This window comes from Anas acuta, chromosome 2, assembly GCF_963932015.1.
Source record: "Anas acuta chromosome 2, bAnaAcu1.1, whole genome shotgun sequence".
Taxonomy (NCBI): domain Eukaryota; kingdom Metazoa; phylum Chordata; class Aves; order Anseriformes; family Anatidae; genus Anas; species Anas acuta.
Genome location: NC_088980.1, coordinates 34,325,109 through 34,346,551, shown reverse-complemented (window position 1 = coordinate 34,346,551; position 21,443 = coordinate 34,325,109). Strand labels below are relative to the sequence as shown.

The 21,443-nt window shown below is 36.8% G+C and overlaps 1 protein-coding gene and 1 long non-coding RNA gene across 7 annotated transcripts in view; one reads left to right on the top strand and one right to left on the bottom strand.

Annotated features, from left to right (window-relative positions):
- PALS2 (protein associated with LIN7 2, MAGUK p55 family member) overlaps window positions 1-21,443 on the bottom strand; it is a 57,137-nt gene that overhangs the window by 8,288 nt on the left and 27,406 nt on the right. Inside the window, exons 1-11 of one of the 6 annotated variants that reach the window (XM_068674202.1) lie at window positions 20,801-20,865; window positions 18,047-18,147; window positions 13,308-13,460; window positions 9,342-9,494; window positions 8,589-8,816; window positions 7,405-7,536; window positions 5,321-5,420; window positions 4,663-4,731; window positions 3,723-3,884; window positions 1,048-1,250; window positions 523-651 (exon numbers count right to left, since the gene is read on the bottom strand). In XM_068674202.1, coding sequence (XP_068530303.1) covers window positions 523-651; window positions 1,048-1,250; window positions 3,723-3,884; window positions 4,663-4,731; window positions 5,321-5,420; window positions 7,405-7,536; window positions 8,589-8,816; window positions 9,342-9,494; window positions 13,308-13,460; window positions 18,047-18,147; window positions 20,801-20,849 — 1,479 coding nt within the window. In that variant the 5' untranslated portion in view covers window positions 20,850-20,865. Of the gene's footprint in view, window positions 1-522; window positions 652-1,047; window positions 1,251-3,722; window positions 3,885-4,662; window positions 4,732-5,320; window positions 5,421-7,404; window positions 7,537-8,588; window positions 8,817-9,341; window positions 9,495-13,307; window positions 13,461-18,028; window positions 18,151-20,800; window positions 20,866-21,443 lie in introns of those variants that run through there. The other 5 variants (XM_068674201.1, XM_068674205.1, XM_068674206.1 and 2 more) reach the window with 5 other exon arrangements.
- On the top strand, window positions 8,689-12,052 carry LOC137852456 (uncharacterized). The gene is made up of 2 exons (XR_011093847.1): window positions 8,689-8,825; window positions 11,821-12,052. It is a non-coding gene; the product is annotated as an uncharacterized lncRNA (long non-coding RNA).

Genomic DNA, 21,443 nt, shown 5'->3' with positions numbered 1-21,443 from the left:
GTGCTGCTGCAGCAGTGGAAATGAAGCCTAGTCGGATTCAGGTTGGGCTGTTTTTGTTGTTTTGTTTTGTTGTTTTGTTTTTGCCTTTTAAGACAGTCTGCAGTATCTTTCCTAAAGATTACAGATTCCATTTTTAAAGCACACCTATACTATTAGAAGAACCTGAACAAAACTTTTGGGGGGAGAGATGGGGAAGTGAAGGAAAGGCACTTACATAAAAGAATAACTCCTACCGTCAAGTATCTACAATTTGCTGCAAATAATCAAAGGTAGCACTTCCCAAAGAATACATTACAAGTAATTCTTGTAATCAACACTTATCTGTAAGAGGTCTATTTTTAAGAAAGAAGCAATCTGCCTTATACATAGTATTTGATTAACTTCTTAAGTAATCAGCAAAAATCTTGCCTAACTTTTCTTGAAGACTTTAATTTCGGAAAAAAAAAATCCATCTAAAATGAAAGTTAAAAAAAGTCTAAACATCCTGTTCAAAGCAAACTAAATATAAAACAATCTGCTTACAGTGAGAAGTTTGGTTGTAATTCCAGCATCTACCACAGCCTTATGCATAGCACGCAAAGTCTCCAGCTCCGGAGCAGCAATAAACACTACATAGGGCATGAATTCTGAAGTCCTCAGTATTTTCAGGGCCTAGAAGCAATGAAAATGAAAATGAAAAAAAAGTATGAGAATAAATCACAAGTTCCCATTACCTAAGGGGCACTGCAAAACTAGTCTGCTACAATGAGCAGAAGTACATGATAGGTGAAGATTCTTCTATTTCAGAAATTCCTGCATTGCCTTTTGAAATGCTCAACATCATTTATTTCCTTGCCTAAAAAGATCTACTGCTGCTCTGCAAGGCTCTCATTTCCACGCAGAATCATTTTTTTCCCCAGTCTTTCTAAGTTATTCCAACTAAGTGCCATAAATGCAGAAATCCAGTTGGCAATTCAATCTTTAAACCAGGTAAGAAGCCTTCAGATTTAAAAGCATAGCTCTTCTACATTATACTCCTACTTTTTGAGTGTCACATAAATGATATACCTGTGGATTCACATCCAAGATGCAGGTCCTTCCTGTCTGAACAACTTCAAGGATAGAATCAATTTTAGTGCCATAAAGATTTCCTTCATATTCTCCATGCTCTAGGTATCTGCCAGCTTTAATATCCATCTCCATTTCAGCTCGTGACACAAATCTGTATGCTTGCCCATCCTTTTCATCATCCCTTGGCTTTCGTGAAGTAACTGAACAAAAAATATAAAATATAAGCTGAATTATCTTTTTGTACTTGGAATACATGCAAATGACTGGACTGCTATTAAATCAGGGAAATTATAATACGGAATAATATGTAATTATAATTGTTCCATATACAGATTCATCAGTTATTCTAGTTTACATTCCAGAACTAAGCACAGCCTTTCCCATTCTCTTTATTCTTTCCTATATGTTGTTTATCTCCAATTCTTTATTTCCTTTGCATTACTCCTTCAGACCATATACAATATTCATTCATGCCATTTTTTTAATTATTCACTGAAAATAATTCTTTAAGTAACTTTGAAATCAAATGGAACTTTAACTCTCAAAAGCCAAATTTACTTCCGAAAAATCAACTGTGTACCCTTCAGTATACTCCTCTCGCCAAAAACACCATCACATCCTTCATTCACTCTTCAGGGCAGAATTACCTGAACTAGCTATAAAGAAAAGTTAGTTCATATACCAGAAGAAGCCCAGCCACAGTGGCAAGAAACATAGTAGAGGCCAGCTGATGCTACTTTCCAGGACAACCTATCCTTTAAAGTGAAGAAAATTCATTGCAGAGAAATTGAAGCCCACACTTAAATATAACATTAGCAGCTAGCTTGGATGTTGGCATGCAGTGTGCAGCACAGATATTATTTAAGTAAGAAAGTGAAAATTAAATTATATAATAAAGTATCAGATTATTACCTACTTTGCTGCCCTATCATTGTATTACTTGCCCACTATCTGCATTTAATTAGATTTCACTTCAGAATACGGATCCCTTTGGCAATACTGTGATACAAGTAGGAAACATTCTCCCATCTCCAGGAATTCCTATCCACTTCATCATTATAGAAAACTCAAGCCCCAAAAGCAACGATCTTCTGAAACTGTTAATAATAAAAGTTTTACTAGAACACCTAATCTTAGACAAGATGCTACAGATTGGCTGGAAGTATAATGATTAATATAATACTTAAAAAAAAATCAGCTTGAAATATACTTTAGAGAATAAGCTATAACAGCTGACAGCCAGATGACCTGACAGTTCAGCTATGCACCCTGTAGAAAAAAAACACAGCCACATTTGCTGGATCAGAACTCAACACCAAGGCCACACATGCAGGTATCTCAGGCATTTTCCAACAAACACATGTAAGAAAACATCTTTTGTGAATAACCAGAAGTTTTCCTAATCAAAGAAACTGAGGCCAATTAAAATCACTTATTAACCTACTTAAAATCTTAGTATCATGTACAGAGATGCCATATACAACAAACTATGCACTTCATGACGTGCATGATGAGACTGTCGGATGGCTGGCTTGAGAAAGTTAATTCATATGACTTTATGACTTTAAAGGGCATTCAAAAGCTCTAAATACAAGCATTTTAACATTGTGTTACATTACTTATTTGCAGCCATAGCCTTGTAGAGAAATCAGTGATTCTAAGGGCTTTTTAAATGGGAACAAAAAGTTTAAAAAGTAACATACAGTTTCTTGCTACTTTGGCAATAAAAATAATGGGATTCCCAAGGAAAGGTTTCCTTTAAAGAAATAACACTGCAAAATCAACCTTGTTATTAGTCACAAATTTCAGCTCTTAGCACACTGGCCAGTTTTAATGTTTAGAAACTGAGCAAATTAGGAAGGGAAACAAACAGAAGGGAACAGATTGTTTTTGAAATTCTGAAGGGCACCTGGCAGAAGGAGAACTGTAATGTAGCTAGGGTTGTCTGGTCAGAGGTCAAACAGAAGGGGGATGGTTTAGGAAAATAAGATCTAAGTGAGCAAAAGCAACTATGTGACTGGAATGAAGGCAAGAAAACAACTGAATATTTCAGTTAAGTGAGAAGGTTCTTTTTCTGAAGTAGAAAAAGTTCTTTTTCTTTTTAGAAAAAAAAGATGATCGGCTTGGGTCTAGATAGAAAAAACTTCAGATTATCATACAGACCTTAAAGATCACAAATGCTTCTATTTTATTGGAAGTTTACTTGTTTCCTTTCCCTAAATTTCTAATGCTGAAGTAACAATGTATAATGCCCAAGGTGCTTCTACAGATGGAAAACTAAACAGCAGACCTGAGAAGCTCCACTGGCTGTTGATCACAGAGACTTCTAGCAACTTCCAAAATCCCCTCAAGTGTGACTGAGTGGTGACTGACACTGAGTGAACCTAGCAGATGGGCAGATACTTAATGACTGGCAGATGCACACACAAAAATTGGTTTTCTGCAGCCTCAGTAATGGTTAATTGGGAGTTGCAAATATTTTCACTGTAGTCATATGATAGTCCAGTTGTATGAGAAGATGAAGAATGTTTTGTCCTTTTGTTTCCCCACTCCCTGTTTTTATACACCGAGAAAATTACTTCTACCATGAATCAATGGGATAAACTTTAGGCATTTACCAGATAATAAGAAACTTAACACATGACATTACAATAGGATTGCTGACAACTCACATGGCACCGTAGTTCCAAACCTAGTAGGATTCAGTACTATAAACCTGTTCTTCAAGCTTCTTCGCCCCACTCCTTGGGCGCCAATTAAGACCAGTGTTTTCCTCTGAAAAGGAGGCATTTTGGCTACTTCCTCATATATCTGGATTTCATGACGATCGAATTCTACATTGAGAAGCATACAAAAAATAGTTAACAGTCAGAACTTTAAGAAAGAAAAAAAAACAATAAGGACTTCTGCTATATCTGAACAGACCTTTTGTGAATATAAATAGGAGTCAAAGGGCTTTAAGTCTGATATAAGCTTTCTTGCTTTAAATTGGTATGGAGATAGAACTTATTCATGGAAAACGTAAGGTCAGATTATTGTCTTTACTACCAGGGAGAAATTTCTAAATGGACCAGAATGGGAAAACTGTGATTAACAATTCAAGAGATGCCAAGGAATTTCAGATTGGTTGAGGTTGGAAGGGACCTCTGGAGGTCACCTCGTCCAATGTCCCTGCTCAGGCAGGACCACTTACAGCCACTTACCCTGTCCAGATGGCTTTTGAATCTCCCTTTCCAAGGAGGGAGATTCAACAACCACTCTGAGCATTCTCTCTTGACCTAGGCAGCCCAGAACTGGACGCAGGACTCCAGGTGCAGCTTCACCCATGCTTAGCAGAGGGGAAGGATCACTTCCCTCAGCCTGCTGTCAACAAAGCTTTATTTTTTTTTCTCTTTGTTAAAAGTTCTTCTCTGACTTCTACCTACTGCAATCTGTATTTAGCACCATCATACCTTCACTGGTTACAACTACTTTTAAACCAAAAAACCTACCTGACTTACTGAATGTATAATCAAATATTTTACTGCAAATCTTTCTGCTTTGGATACACCAGGCCATCTGCAAGTTTAGAAGCATACAGAACTTCAATTCATACATAATATTAAGAGATACCTGCATTTCTTGTAGTGAGATACATCATCTTTTTCTTTTTTTTGCTGCTTATTGTTCCACAGAAAGGCCCTAAAAATAAGAATTGAGACAAACTCACCATTTTTATTATTTTTTTTTTCTAGACATTTACATTTCTGATTTACATGAACTTGTGCAAGCTTAGATTAATTATGCTTACAAGGACTATTTTCAAGAAAATACCTTTCTTTTTTAAACCTCTATATATTCTAGGGAAGGAGTTTACAGCTATTTTCATACACATTACACAGTGTAGTAAGAACGGAACAGAGGAAAAAAGTAGTTTTCCAGGGAAATTTTCTAAAAAAACACTAGAAAAATACTTCAAAAACATTGAATTTATTAACTTTCAGTGTATACTGTAAGAACATATCTGGAAAAAAGTGCTAATTCTTATCACTTTCCCATCTCATTTAGCTTTTCATCAGCAGGTGGTAAAACTGATTTATGTATCTAGGAAGATGCATATACTCTAGACTTTGTCCTTTAGTCAAAGCCCAAACCATACATATATAACAATCAGCATTTAGCATTATTTTAAGTATTCTCATACAGCAGTTTTCTGCTATCTGTGAATGTAGGAAAACCATAACAAATGGAGTCAGAGCAAAACATATTCCTGAAATTCCTTAAATCTCACCTGAGTTGTCCCAGTCCCTCCTAACAAAAGCCTTTCTCTTCTCTTCCAGGAACTGGCTAGGAATAAGCCCCGCGCTTCCTCCTTCTTTGACATGACTAGCCTGGAAAAGAATAAAATCAAGGGTAACTTGTGAGAAGCATTTTTCTCATGTCATGTTAATGACCGATTTTCACACTGCCAGAGTTTCTTAGTGGTGAGTACTGATACATTTATTACTGTGACACACAAAATCAAAGTCAGACATGGATGTTAAAGATCTGTCTTACAGTAACAGTGGTTTGTCACTGAAGTATTAAAACCTTAGGAAACAAATCAGATACAAGTTTTCCCATTCTATTAGTCTGCTTTTAGCCTGCATTAGTCAGCCATAAACTTTTGGCATAAAAATCCTATGTAGAATTCAATAGCTCCAGCTCTCAAGTGATAAACCCCAAGACTTTGTAGTACACAGTACACTTATTTTGTATTCTTGATCTGCTCCAAACATCTTCAAGTGCAGCTTATTAACTGTCACTTTATATACTGGGAATGCCATGAACACACATCTAATCATGCCTTTTGTAATACTTAGCTACATATTTAAATGAGCATTCTTCAGTATTCTTAGTAACAGAAGTTTGGCTAAGATTCTCTGTAAACTCATTTCAAGGCAGGCCAAATTCTCAGCAAGCTTAATGCATACAAACACACCGTTATGAAACGTTACACTTTTCTTCCCCATAACCAGTCAGCCTTGTCACTTGCTTACAGGAGCTGTTTGCTTTTCAAGTTGTACACTTCTACTTATTAGTGACTAATTGATTTTTCACAGCTAGTGAATTCCCAGTAAGATTCTTGGGCACTCTAGCGTTTCCAGAATGCCCAAGGAAAAAAGAAGTTTTTCCCCAGCAGCATAATCTGCACAGTATTACCTGCAACACATTATATTGCCTTAATGCATTTAATTTTTGCCATTCATCGAGGGCATTTATGAGCATTTCTAATTTATTTCTCCTGGATTCCCACAAGTGGCAAGCTGAAGAAATTTGAAAAATAATATAGAAGACAGCATGTAAGCTAAATGTCAAACTACTCTAGAGTTTTAGCGTTGAACTTCTGAAACAAATTAACTTGGCAGTAATAATTTTTCTGCGCTTCCTCACATTTTTATTCTCTTTTTTTTTCTGTTATTACCATCACTGACAAGCAACAGAATTCAGCAACAGTTGTTGATGTATATTCAAAACTTTTTGTCGCTCATAATGAGATGTATATATATTGCTCTCAAGTGACATTTGGCTCACTATTGCTTGTTATCTAGCAAAGGGTTTGAATTTTAGGGGTGGAAAGGGAAATTAGTAATGCTAAAATCTTAAGCCTAGCTTGCCACTGCCACTTGCAAAGTTGAGTATCTTGGCTGAGAAAAGTGTCTTAAAGGTTCACTTGTATTTTCAAGGGCACTGATCATGTTCAGCTGTGCAGATAGTATCTTGAAAAAATAAAGATAGCACAAGCATCCGATTTTGCTTCTACTGAAGGAATGAATGCAGAAACGCAATCTGAACAGTTAATATTTGAAACAGTGACATTTAGATTATAACATGCATGTTATAGCTTACAGACAGTGACCACTGTGAAAATAAAAGGTACATTTTCTCCAGAACAAATATTCTCACCCCTCCTCAGATCCATAAGGTTAATTTCCCTCTCTCCCCTCAACTCTGGGCTCATAAGGGGTCCACTTCTTCCCCAGTCACTGCCAGGGAGGGCTTACCACAATTTACATCGTCAATCTAAGACTTTATGCTAGAAATTACCCACTTATAACTGATTTTGGAAGATCTTATGACTTATGACACATGAACAAAGACATATAAATAGTAGTATCAGCAAAAACACAGTATTACACATAATTTATATATGATTTTTAATATTTTGACTTAAGATACTAATAGCTTGAAATTGGATTACACTAAATATTTGTTCTTGTATCTACTGTTAAAAAGAAGCAATTCATTTAAAGAGTTTATATTTGAAGTGTTTATTATTAAGGCCGTTAGTGAAGCTCTTTTTTTTTTTTCTTTTTAACTTATTTATTTACCAACCTGCCACCAATTTGGATCTTCACGGTTTACGATCTGAAGAATTTCTCCTTTAGAAAATTTCAAACCTGCTTCTTTGCATGGGATGAGGTTGTCATTATACGGATTATAATCAAAATGACACTTCACAAAAACCTGAAATGTAAAAAAATTTACAATACTTACATGTTACAAAATACATTCTTACTAATTTACCTGTCAAAGCTAAAAAGTGTCTTTATTTACAACATAAAAATTTTGACATGATCAGATTTTCATTTCACAAGTAAAATGCAAGCTATAGGAAAGAAAACTAGCAAAGTACAAGAGCTGAGAAAGGAGAAATAATCTGCAGTACAAACCTTGGCTGAAAGAGCTTCATGACAAAAATAAAAAGCCAACTGCTCAATTTGGGCAATGTATTCATGTTTGCACTTCAATGTGTCCAACTTTAGCATTCTGACTGTAAGTTACTTAAAAATATATACATTAGTCAGGGTGTGAGCACTGTCGTCAAGGTTTGTAGAATCCTAATAATTAATTTTGCCATGAACTCAGTATTTGAAGAGAAACAAAATACGTGACTACTTAAGACTCAGATTTGATGCAGGTGAAGGAACAGTGAGCTGCATTAGTAGATTGGAAACATCTTTGACTTTTTTCTGTCAGCTAGGAGAGCAAAGGAAGCAGCATACCTGCCTCAAATACAGCACAGCAGATAGCGTTTGCTCAGTGCAAGCATAGTCTATTATAATCATGGGCATTAAGACTGTCTGAAGGAGTCCCACAAGATGTTTCAAATGCACTAATTAAAAGCAATAAATCACTCCTGCAGTGGAGAAACTGACAGTCTACAGCAACAACAAAATAGTAAGTAATAGCCACCATACAAGTTCCTTCCTAAAAAGTCACAGAATTCAAGCTCCTCTGTTGAATTCAGTGTGTTTCTGAATTCCACAAAACATTACCTGGACGTTGGTCATGTTATAAGCACATGCACTTCAGTGCAGTTTAGTGTGGTTGTGGCTAGGTCATCAGAGGTCACTGGATGTCACAGAAACATGCTTGGAAGCATACAGACACTTAATCTTAGATACTAACAATTTTTTAAGCAGACTGATGTGAGGTGTCAACTTATTCAGAAAACTTATTCAGAAAATACCAAATAGAAGTTCTTTTGACATAATTGTTAGAAATGTGCTACTGACCTGTTGAGGAATAACAGTGTCTCTGTAGCTGGGGAGAATCTTCAGAGTGACACTGCCACTAATATTTTTCAGCAGTTCCTGCAGTTCCTTTGGATTGTTTCCAACTTCATGGCCATTCACCTCTTTAATAATATCACCTACGTGCAGAAGACCTTGTCGATCTATCATTCCACCATGGAGAATTCGTGCTATTACCAGATCATTGTTCTCAACTCTGAACGTAACACCCTGAAAGAGGTACGTGACACATAGTTTACCATTGTTTGTATTTCAATTTCATTTTACCTTCACCTCACGCAAAATTACATAGCTTTGGGATACTCTTATCTCCCCCAGTGATAGCAGACAATAATAGTTACTATGATATAACAGTTTATAATACATAGGTAAGTATCAAGTGACGCAAAAGTGCCTTCAGACAAGGTTTTCATATGACTGAACAATGACTGTATTGTTCTTGATTGCACACAGTCCTGTCATTTTGTATCAAGACCAAACAGATGTTGTGTTAGTCAGTTATGCTAGCAAGTAATTCTACCTAATGACTGCCTGTTCACTAAGGCATAACTTTTTTGAGAGAACAGGATGGAGAGCACACAAATACCTTCCTGTTTCAACCTCTCAATACCCATCCAATCTCCCATTAAAGTACACAACATAATAAGGGTAAGAATGAAAACTTAATGCAAGAAATTAAGCACACACAAATACTTTCACTCACATTTTAAATTAAAGACATCTTCAGTTACTTACCAGTGGTTCTCCTGCTCTTTTGTGAATTCCAAGAATACGAATAGCATCTACTGGAACAATTTGGTTGTTCACTGAAGAATTATTGACTTCTGGGCTAGAAGGGGGGGAATCGTAACATTTTGAAGCCACAATATCATGTGCTTCCAAGAGTGACTGCAAGGGAAAAGAAAAAGCCTTTTTTAAAAATCATGAAATAACCATTTGTAAAAGGGCTTAGTGCTGGAAAACCACTGAAACTATCCTTTGAGATCAGATCCTGAAACTATTATTTCATAAGGAATACAGCAAAAATCAATTTTCACATTTGTATGAAATATAAGTAACTCACATGACCTGCTAACCCTACTGGCTTGGCAAATCTGCTCTCTTTTTGTAAATGTAAGTGCTTCTTCTTAAGAAAGCGTAAGAGAAATGTAGTGAATTTGGGAGGAATGTGTGAACTTTAGGGAAGAAGATGGAAAGAGGATGTGTCTACAACAGTGGAGGATGTACCTACAACAGTGTTTCACCTAATGCAACAGTATCCAAGCAAATGTTTAAGTAAGCAAACATCCCACTGCAAAAAGATGAAGATAACTCATCATTAGGTACTTGTGTTTAATGTAATAAAGTTTTCCTCCACAGTAATTTGGAAGTAACTCTAAATTAAAGATAATTACAGGTATGTAAGGATTTCTAGCAATCTGCAGAATGAGTGCTTTCTGCTTGCATAAAACCAAGGCAGAATTCTAGCACCAAATGAATCCAAGTTGAAAGAATTCACATTTAGAAAGCAAGAGTTCAGACTTTATACTTATAGTTAATAGTGTTGTTACCAGTGCATGTATGTAAATACAGACCAAACGGAGGAGATCCAAATAAATATCATCATCTCTGGAAGACAAGGAAATTTAGACTTGATTTTCTGGTAAAAAAGGAACTCGAAGATTTAAAGAAAAGATCTCTAAGGTAATATGCACAGGTAGAACAACATAAAACTTGTAAATTAGAGAGCAGAAGCTTTCAGTCCTAAGGAGGAAAAGGGACACCCTACAGCCACCACATATAAATGCTCAAGATAAAGCGCCTGTGACGCACAGTCTCTCTGACAGAGAGAGGAAGAGGAAAACAAGCAAGTAGGAGAGATGTCTGTTAGGCCCATCTTACCTCAAATAACATAGATGGCTTTGTTTCAAACACTGACCTGAGGAGGTATGGTCATGTTCGATTACTGACTGGTGTCAAATAAACAGCTAAAGAGAAGTCACATAGAACAGGACGTCATAGGGCCTATAATGACATGCTCATGCCAAAGGAAAGCAGGAAACAGTACTAGAAAATGGAGTAGGTGGACAGGCCTATGAATTTAACAATTTTGCTGCACGGTCTGCTCCATCCTTCTGTAAGTCACCTCTAACCTCACAGTTGTGCGACCACGTTAGCATAGTGCTAAGCTCAACACGCAAACCTCCAAGTGTCATTTCTGAACAGTCATTTTAGACTGCCTACCACGTAATGACCCTACTGATACTTCAACTTGAGATTAGAAGGAGCTACTAATTCATGGATTCTGCTCCTGCCATTAAGACTGTAAAGACAGCTGCTTATTGTGGCTGCTCTGATACTGTGGACATAAACCAAATCAAATGGAATAGGAAAAACAATCATTTATTTAAATCAAGCAGCTGTCAGATGGTAGCAATTTCTAATTCTTCATCATACAAGGCACATGCAATCCAGAAAACACAGATACTCATTTGCCAATGTTTTCAAGCATCATTTTTGGATCTTTCTACATTTCCAAAATGAAGCCAACTAGTATTAACTATGTTTTCTGACACATTACCACAGTCAGAACAAGTAGATGTACCTGTACGACACTTTGTTTTCTCTTTTGGTCACGCGCTAGTAAAAAACTGTTCCCAAAACTCCTGACCACAAACTACTTAATTTCTTGTGTAGCCTCACACATGAGCATACTTCCACAGCTTGCTGCCCTTAACTGTTATATAATTTATGGATTATAATCTGATTCACAGCCAAAAAAAGTACTAAGCAAACAGTCTGTGCCATCCTCTTCAAATTAACATGCTCCATAACACTTTTCAGTTCTTAAAAGCCTCATCCCATCACTCGCATTCTATTTATTCACTCAGTTTCATGGATAAGCATGAATTCATTCAACTGCTGCTTAACCATCTCTTGATCACAAAATCTTTTTCCTGCTATTTCCATGATGGCTGAGTCACAAGGGGACTATCAGGGACTGTAAACTGCTGCCCATAATTATAAAATTATTTCTTTGAGACGAGCAATACCATTAATTTGGAAAACATAGAATCAGCCTGTAAAACAGCTACGCAGTAGTAACCATGAAATTTTAAGAGATCTAAGTTCTTCATGGTGGCTTGCTGTACGCCTTTCCTGAAGTGGAGACAGGAGGCAAATTACATTTTGTGTAATTACAAGTCACACGGAATTTTTTCTTTCTTCCTTACAGATCCCTTCTTGCAGAATTTGGAACATGTCTCCCTGGAACAAATGAGGCAGAAAGGATAGCAATTCTGTAGTAATTAGTTATTTTTCTATTTCCTCATTAGAGAGGGAGACATAGAGTCTCCCCAAGACTCAAGAAGAGAATTGTATCCACATCCTGGACTGCAAATTTTCTTAGAAGTTCTTCTAGAGTGGTCTTTATTATGATATCAGTTAAATAAAAACCCTTGAAATTATGCAACTTTGTCCTTAATTGGTCTTAATGCCTGCCTCCAGATGGGGAACAGCAACACAAAATTAGGGGCCAAAAAGTACACTCTAATTTTAGGCTTCCAAACTGAGTTACATCAGATCTATTTTTACAAAATTAGTAGCTAGCTGCTTTTTGGCTGTATGCAGCAGCCCAAACCGCTCATTGTTTCTGCAAATGAGACTAAATGTCTCATAACAAGCACTTGGAAAATAAAAAATACAAGATTAAGCAGCTTCAGACTTATTTTTAAGTGAACTCAGTAATTCTAACAGAGTGAAGGGTAGTTTAATTCTCAAAGGCAGCATTTACCTGTCTTAGCCATTAAGTAGACTTTTTTCTTTAGCTTCCTACCTGACTCTTTGTGTACTATCCAGGTGTTGCAACAAATGAAGTAGGGAGCCCTAGAAATAGCTTATTTCTCTTACATACCCATGACTCACCCGATGGTACAGTGAAAGGAGCTGGCAACCTTGTTGAGAGTATGTAATAAACATGACATGAATTTTTAAAATAGGTTCCAAAAGAGAATCAAAGAGCGTAACAGTAAGTCTGATATTGATACTAAACTAATTAGAAGATCATGTAAACAAACACACAGAGAATGACCAAAGTATTTTTGCATTGTTATTACCAGTTCCTCCAAACTCATCCTCTCCCTGTCCAGTCCCAATTTCTACTAAGGGGATCTGCGTGAGATCGAAGACTGATTTGAAGGTTCATTCAACAGTAAGTCTCCAAATCATAGTCTTAGTCATGATGCCATTTTGGACAAATAAGAATGCAAGGGAGGCCAACATACTGTTCTCCAGAGCAGGCAGAGGAACTACCACCAATCACAACAGCTACTACATTAAAGGCTGAGGTGTTAAAGCGTTCCCTATTTCCATCATGCCTGTGTTAAATGGAAATGCACCTATAACATAAAATTGAAAACTTCAAAAAAAAAAAAAAAAGCCATATTTTTTTAACTTGTAACACCCAAAAATGTTTTTATGACTCTATACATGTCCGCCAAAAGAAGCACATTTATACTTTGACAAAAGGTTTGCTTATGTTCTTATATAGGAAAGAGGTGATACCAAAGACTAAAACAATGCTCATGCTTAACCTCATGACTAGTTCTTTACCATGCATTCAGAGTAAAATCCTACATTAAAATTGGCTACAGGTCAGTTTAATTATTAAACTTAGATTTGTATGTGTACAGTGATAGAGTGGGTAATATAAACAGGTGGCACCTGAAAATGAGGCTCCTTCAGTATTCCAACCAATTCTGCAATGTTCTCATCTTTATTTATTAAGGGACTGATGTCTTCAAGAATTTCATTCACCAGCTCCAGATTGTTGTCACTGACAGCCTCAAGTTTAGAATCTTCTAGTCGCTCATGAGCCTGTAAGATAAAATAAATATGCACCCTTCAACAGGAAAGCAGCAACAGTTATATATAGCCCAATAAATACATTTTGTTTTTATAAATGCTGAAGGATTTTACATCCTTAACTACTGGACACAACAAAAATTACAAACAGCACCTGTCAGATATGCTTGCCTGTCCATACTTACTATAACCTCCATGCTATCTACATACATCAAACAGTCCTCTCTGAACAGTAGCATGCCTCACATCTTTTCTGCTTCAGAACCTAGTACTTGTGTACCTTCTAGAAGGACAAAAAAGAAATACAGGATCTGCTAAAAAAATATAGTCTGCATTTGAGAAACATTTATCTGAACCTCCTCCTACTCAGACACATTTGAATGACAAATTTGACAGGAAAACCTGCATAACTAAGGGAATTCTGAACAAGGTCTGCAGCAAAGAAGAATAACAGTATGTTGGGCTGGAAGGGTAAGAGCGTTGGCTGCATGCTGAGGAAGGTGATCCTTCCCCTTTGCTCAGCACTGGTGAGGCTGTACCTGGAGTCCAGTGTCTGTTTCTGGGCCACCCAGGTCAAGAGAGACATGGGCATGCTGGAGAGAGTCCAGTGAAGGGCCACTATAATGACAAAGAGACTGAAGCATCTCTCCTGTGAAGAAAGGCCGAGAGAGCTGGGAATGTTTAGCCTGGAGAAGGGAAGGAGCCTCACACATGTGCAGAAATACCTGAAGGGTGGGTGCAAAGAAGACAGAGACAGGCTCTTTCCATTGGTGCTCACTGGTAGAACGAGGCAAGAGGGACAAACTGACACACAGGAGGATTTGAGTATCAGGAAATACTTTTTTTTAATGTGAGGTTTACTGAGCACTGGCACGGGCTGTTCAGAATGGTGGTGGAGTCTCCTGCCTTGGAGATACCTGAAAGACGTCAGGACACGATCCTGGACAAGCAGCTCTAGGTGGTCCTGTTAGGGTTAGGGTTAGCAGGGGCATTAGACAAGACGGTCTCCAGAGGTCCCTTCCAACCTCAAGCGTTCTGTGATTCTGGGACTACTTTTTCATCTTTCTAGAGCTATTGCTGCAGATACAACCCTTTCCTAAACATTGCAGGCACTTAAATTCAAGAAAAGGTAGGAGATTTGAGCTGCAAGAGAAAACACCTCATAAATTGAAATGCTTTGCTTATTTATTATAGGCAGCACTTTATCAAAAATTAGGGACTAAGAGGAGGCCAAAAATAGCTAAGACTCTCAACACGTTCTGAATTAAGAGTTATTTACAACACTGTAGAAACAAGAAGTTAACAATTGCTGTGGCAGGTAAAAGCACAAAAAAATATCAGACCAATTTAAGACTCCTCCATATATACTTCTATATATTTGTAATTTGTATGTGCATGCATCTACTTGCTTATCAGTGCTTTAAAACAGATGTTAACATAAAATTTTGCTAAATCCAATAAGCTTTGTTCCCTGAAATCAACTGGGTATTGAATTTTACTTCGCATCTATAAAATGCCATTTCTGGAGAAACAATGGTCACTGGAAAGGCTAACTTAACACACAGAAAGGCATTTCAGACATTCCCAAACACCCTCAAACCAAATGACCATGATTACAACATTCATACAGCTTGGCACCTACACACATCCTCCTTAGTAAAGGAATGCTATTTTGTACATAACATGTACAGTAAACAGTATTGTCTTTTAGAAGTTCCCTTCTTTTACAGCAAGTAGACACCCAAATCTATTGACTTTTAAACGCACTCCAACTTTTACAGAATTAGAGAATTTGGGTTACCTCCTTTGCTATTTTTCTTTAAAATGTTACCACTAACAAGATGCTTAATATAAATACAAATATCCTCACCCTTCACCCCAAAGTCAAGGCCATCAATATACAGCAGAACAGAAAGTTTGTTTGTCAACAACCTCTTACCCTGTACTATGCTGGGGAGTAGCAGAATATGGAATGGTATGAATATTTAAAATAAAAAGGAATAGCAAACTTAGAGACTATATTTTAGTTCAGTTCATAATTTCAGCAATGCTAAATCAAGTATTTAAATTCATTAAATGTTCAGGTAATAAGGATTTTGCCTTTAACAATCTGAAATCCTAAATACTGGACACCATCTGTTTATAGATTAGATTAGATATACATTACATGAAAATGCATTTTACAGTGATTTCACTTACTTTCCCTTTCCCCTCAAAAGCCCCTTGAAATATATTTACTTAGGGACATGGTTTAGTGGACATGGTTTAGTGGTTAATATTGGTGGCACGGGCATGGCTGGACCAGATGATTTTGGAGTTTTTTTCCAACCTTAATGATTCTACGGTTTTATTCTATATGTCAACTGGAAAAAAGTTAATAGGTAAACACAAACTTCAACACAAAAAAAACTACCAACCGCTGAAGAATGGAAAGATACAGTAAGTGAACCCTCTCCCAAAAAAAAGAACTCTAATATCCACCTTAATACCTTCATTCTAGACAGGAGAAGAGTGAAATTACCTTAATGCAACTTGAAAGGATTAGCCAAACTTGGCATTGCAAAATATTATAAGCATATACTACCCTTATTAATTGCCTTAATATTTTAAGGACTGAAAAGAAAAAGGTTTTGTTTTTTTGTTTGGTTGTTTTTGTCCTATTTGACTACAATATAATGATTGATCTTAATAGCAGACTAACAAGGTGTAAGTTTTAAACTAAAAAGGGTAGGTTTAAATTAGGTATTTGGAAGAAATATGGTGGTGGGGCACGGGAACAAGCTGCACAGAGAGGCTGTGGATGCCCCATCCCTGGAACTGTGGAAGGCCAGGCTGGATGGGGCTTTGGGCAGCCTGGTCATAGTGGCAGGTGTCCCTGCCCATGGCAGGGGGTTGGAATTACGTCTTTAAGGTTCCCTCCAGTCCCAACCATTCTGTGATGCTATCATTCTAATCAAGAAAACTGAAAAGTCTTTTATATTTCTCTCCCTGTCTGAAATGAACGTGCACAACTGATCTGACCATCTCAGGGTCAGGCCAGAATTCACTATTCTGATAAAACTAGCTCTTCTAATAGAAAAACAAGGTTGATACATTTTCAGAGTCAAACGTGTATGTACAAACCACATACACTTCATGAAATACGTTATCGTTTTCATTCTTGTCCTTATTTAGCTCTGCTGGTTAGGAGTGGGGTTTAGGGTTCAATTCCGAAATAATTACAAAAGAAAAAAATGAGTGTGGTCATGCCATATGGACACAGTTAAATCTTTCAGCGTTCTAGATAAAGCAGGTTTATAGCTAAGATCTTGTCTGTTTCCTTTACAAGCACTTTTTTTTTTTTTAAACATCTGCTAGTCGTTAAATTCCCCATAATTGCAATTGGCGATTAATGTACAAATTCTTTGTAAGAATAAATGCTTTGCAATGAAAATTTTCTTCATGATAAAATTTAAAGATGAAGTATATAGCAGACACTGAAGCTGGAAACAACCATAAGCAAGAAAGTGTTTTAACTTACTCCAGTAAATTTAGTACACAAATTTTCCCCTCTGCAGTCATCTCACCAGCAGATGAGACACTTCCAGTATTTGTAAGTTTATTGCTATGCAACTTTTTCCACTTGTAACCCATGGTTTTGAACAGTTAAAGAGAAATGAATTCTTCTATGAATTCTTATGAGATGTTTTCTTTTCCAGATATTTTACTGAGCAAAATCCATGCACAACAATTCTTTAGCTTTACAGAGTATTTCATGGGAGCCTAGAGGGCATCCCTTCAGATGTCTGTTCATATTAAAGTGATAGCTATATTTAAGTTAACTGTTTTTTCTCATGTAAGGAACTTATTTTTATGAAAAATAAGAAAGAATGTAAGGGCTGTATAATACTAACTGCATCTCCTTATGATAAGCTACATTTTAATTTCAGAAACCGAATATTTTTTGTAAACATTATCTTACGTAATTAGTAACACTACCATCTAAGAATAAAATATTTGCTTAATTCAAGACCACAACTAAGAATAGTCCACATCTGAGCGCTGCTAATCAAAGGTCCCAGTATTACTCTGAGATCTAGGAAAGGGCCTGGAGAGAATACTCACTGGGTTGACCAGAAAGCCATTTTGAGCCAAAGACAGGACCTGTTTACGCCACGGGGGAAAGAAGGTTATTGCTCTCGCTTTTCATCGTTAGCAAAAATGCTAGAAGAGGGAAGGCATATGGGTTTTGCACACAACGGTGGTCACAAGACTATATTAATACCAACTACTTCTAATTCCAAACATTTTGATGTTTTCTTCATAAATAATTTTAACACATTATTTCTGGAGTCTCTGAATTTTTCTTTTTCCTCTAGATCTTCCATGTAAAGATCTTACTCTTCCAATAAATCACTGTATGCAGCAGTTAGATTATACCAAATACGCTACATCTGCTTTCAAGAACTCTTTCAAGTCCTTTAACAACACATACCAAACATAAAAGCCACTGCTGATACCTCAGATCCATACTCAATGTTCACACAGTAGTAACAATTGTAATATTCCCAGATTCTACTCAGAGCAGCGATTTGAAATACCTTAGCAAGTGATCTTACAATAGGGTTTTCCATAATTCCTTTGAGAAAAATCAGGTCTATTTCTTCAGCGCCTGTTGAAGTCGGCAGATCAGTAAGGTTATCCAGTACCTGCTGCATGGCTGCTGGTAAGAGGGAAAAAGAAAAAAATTAAGTAAGTAACAACCAAAATAGCCTTGGATAAATAGCAAAAACTCTGAAAAATACCACAATATTAAAATTAGAAATTTTAAGTAGCCAACTGCATACTGAGAGCAGTGGAAAGAATGGAAAACTACTTTCTTATTATAATTAGAAAGATGGAGGGGAGGTATCTATCCAAATCCTTATCACAAGCAACTTAAATCCAGAAGCAGCACATTCCTTTTAACGTTCACTACTACTTAAAGGCTGAGGAAAAATCATCAAGTATAAACTATGTATATGATATGCATAATATTGCAAATACAATAAAAGCAACTCATTCATGTCTGGTTTTGTCTAATCTCACTTTCAGATAAAGTTTTCAGCCCTTATGCACACCAAACACCTACAAGTTTTAAAATGCTTCGTCTTTTCCAACCTAAATGATTCTTGTTTCTATCCCCAACAGTCACAACCTCCAGTTCTGACTTCCTGCACTCTGTGTAAGTGGTGCAGATGCTAACACCAACCAGGCACCACTGCATGCTGCATTGGGAAATATATCCTAGAACTTGAAATATATTTTACCTGCTCAGTGGAGGATTTCCTGGCTATCTACAAACTCACAGAGAGAACTACAGCAACTTGGGTTGACGGTGAGCAACGGTGCCAACGGAAAAGCCAGTAAACCCTACCATCCCAGCTGTCTTGTCCCACAACGTATTTATGATGTGAATGATGAGAATTTATTGTATAACTGTGTCCTTCAACCCTTTTATTTAAGATGAAGTCAAATAAAATAGATGTTTTTATGTTAGGCAGCAGGTCCAATATGTCCAAGTACTGCAGAATTCTTGTGCGTTTGGGCACGTAGCCCTTAGCCATTTGTGCAGTAGCCCTTAGCAGGAACTTCCCAGGCTAGTTCCAAGATTACAGAGATGAGCATGTGTAAGCTTTGGCTATGCACAAAAGGAGGCAGCACTGAAGAAAGTTATGATGTCCTTCACAAGGCAAACGGACATTTTTTCCATCTTTTCCAACATACAATTAAACATTCTCTTCTTGTTAGTATTATCTTAGTAGTGAATAACCTATACTCTTCTTGTTTTTAACAGTATTCTTTCAAACTCCCGCAGAGTTATGTTGCATGCTCAGACAGACACATACACAGGCCCACTAAAAATTTTCTGCCAAGATCTTCAAGAAGCTAAAAGTATTAGAAAAACCACTGTGTACTGCAGTGCTCCACATGCTGCACAGCAGTATACATCAAGACAATCAGAAAGCCTATATGCCCCTTCTCCCACACAAGAATTTACCCTTAACTTTCCTCGTGGCTTTATAATGAAAGCTATTATGAAACACAGCAAAGTAAGAGCACAAACAGCATTTCTCAACACCTACTTTCTAATTTGAATGCTTCCTAGAAAATTCCATTTCAAGGAAATATTTTCTGGCTGTGCTTGTTCCCAAGTGGAACTGACTTTTCAGCAATCAAATAATCTTATATACCACATTTTAACCACAGCACTGAATGTCAGAAGACTTCATTTTTTAATAATTTTAACCATACTTCTCGCTTCCAGAAAGCGAGTCCTCTGTGAAACCATGAGTAGGAAGGAAAATGACACTTACATTATGCTTTCAGACTTTGAGGCAATACTGTTTCTACTTTTTTAATAGACAAAGTGCTGTTAGCGATCACACATTGCATAAAGTCACCAAACCAAACAGCTGAATAAAATATAATACCACTAAGTATCTTTTTTTTTTTTTTTTGTTAAACCAGCTTTAAGGTAAAGCTATCACTTGCTGTGTGAGAAAAATTTTAAGAAGCTTCAAAAGAGATTATGCAGCTGTTACCTGGTACAGTAACAGAACAATGTTTATATGGTTAACTTCACTGCTTTATATTCACGTGGAAAAAAAATATATTTTTTTTTTATTATTAAAAAAATCTGACCACAACCAAATTTTGTTTTGCCAAAAGTCATCAAAAAGCATCTTCGAACAGGAATTGTGTTATTTTTTATTTTTTTTTTTAAAAAAAAGAAAAGAAAAGGCAATAACACATGGAGAAGCAGACAAGCTTTTTGTGATGGACTAGACTAAGCACTTTAATCTCACTTTTGAATTTACTATGCAAGTCATGGACCAACTTCAAATGCAGTTTCCAGTCAATGTGAAATGCTAATATTTGCTCACATGTAAAAATAGCTTTGAAAGTTTAAGCAATATATTTACCTACATATGCCTTTGATCTTCATACATGTATTTTCAAGCAATTTGATTTCCCCACAGACAGTTTAACCGGGGAAAGGAGAGGAAAGGGAAATACACTTTGATAAACGTGATAGATCCAACAGTCCCTTGTTTATTCATTTCTAGGAAAAAGTCTTCCTAAACTACCACCAGCAGGAGATGCATTGTCTCCAGGTTTAATTATAAAGCTCTTTCAGAGCAATGTAAATATACACAGAATTTCAAGTAGCGGTATTAACTGATACTTGAGTTCTTTCAGAAAAGTATCCTCTCTTTGGAGCAGCAGGGATGAAAGCTGAAGATGTAAATACTCACAAAGGGAAGTTTCACTTAAAAGATCAGGTCCCACTCAGAAAGAAATGGAACTAAGGAGTTTAGAGATCATCATACCTAAGTATCCTCTCAAACACTGCCTTTTGAGCCTCCCATCTCTTCTCATCTGGTAAATCTGCCCTTGAAATGTTGCTAGAGGTTTCTTGCTGGCGGAGGCAGAGGGAAAAAGATGAGCAGAACTTAAATGTAAGTCAGGCATGTGAGAACTAAGAACTACAGCGAACAAACACATAGCCTGGTAAACCACCAAATTGCATAAGCCTGGTTCTTGGGAGTGCTTTGGTGCCCAACAGAAAGGAATTGTCTGCTTTTCCTTCAGGGGAATTACCCACTGGGTGTCTCGCCTCTCTCATCCCAGCTTTTAGAAGAAAACTGGTGAGAACAGCCTAACTTTGAGAGCTCTACAATTTACCACATTCTCCCTCCAAAGACGAGCTTTTATCTATATCTGTATCTATTCCAAGATATATCTATATATATTCCTAGACCCATCTGGGTAAAACTTCAAATTCTCATCACAACAAAGGATTTGTTTTTGCAAGGACAACAGGTACTAAGTATGGTTAACAAAACCAACTAGGAATACAGACATTACAAGAAACACACCTTGACAACAGCCTCCAGACAGAGCAGTCAGAACTGAGCAGCAGAAACGGGCTTTCAGCTGAGACAAGGTGGTGAAATAAAGGGACTCTTAGGG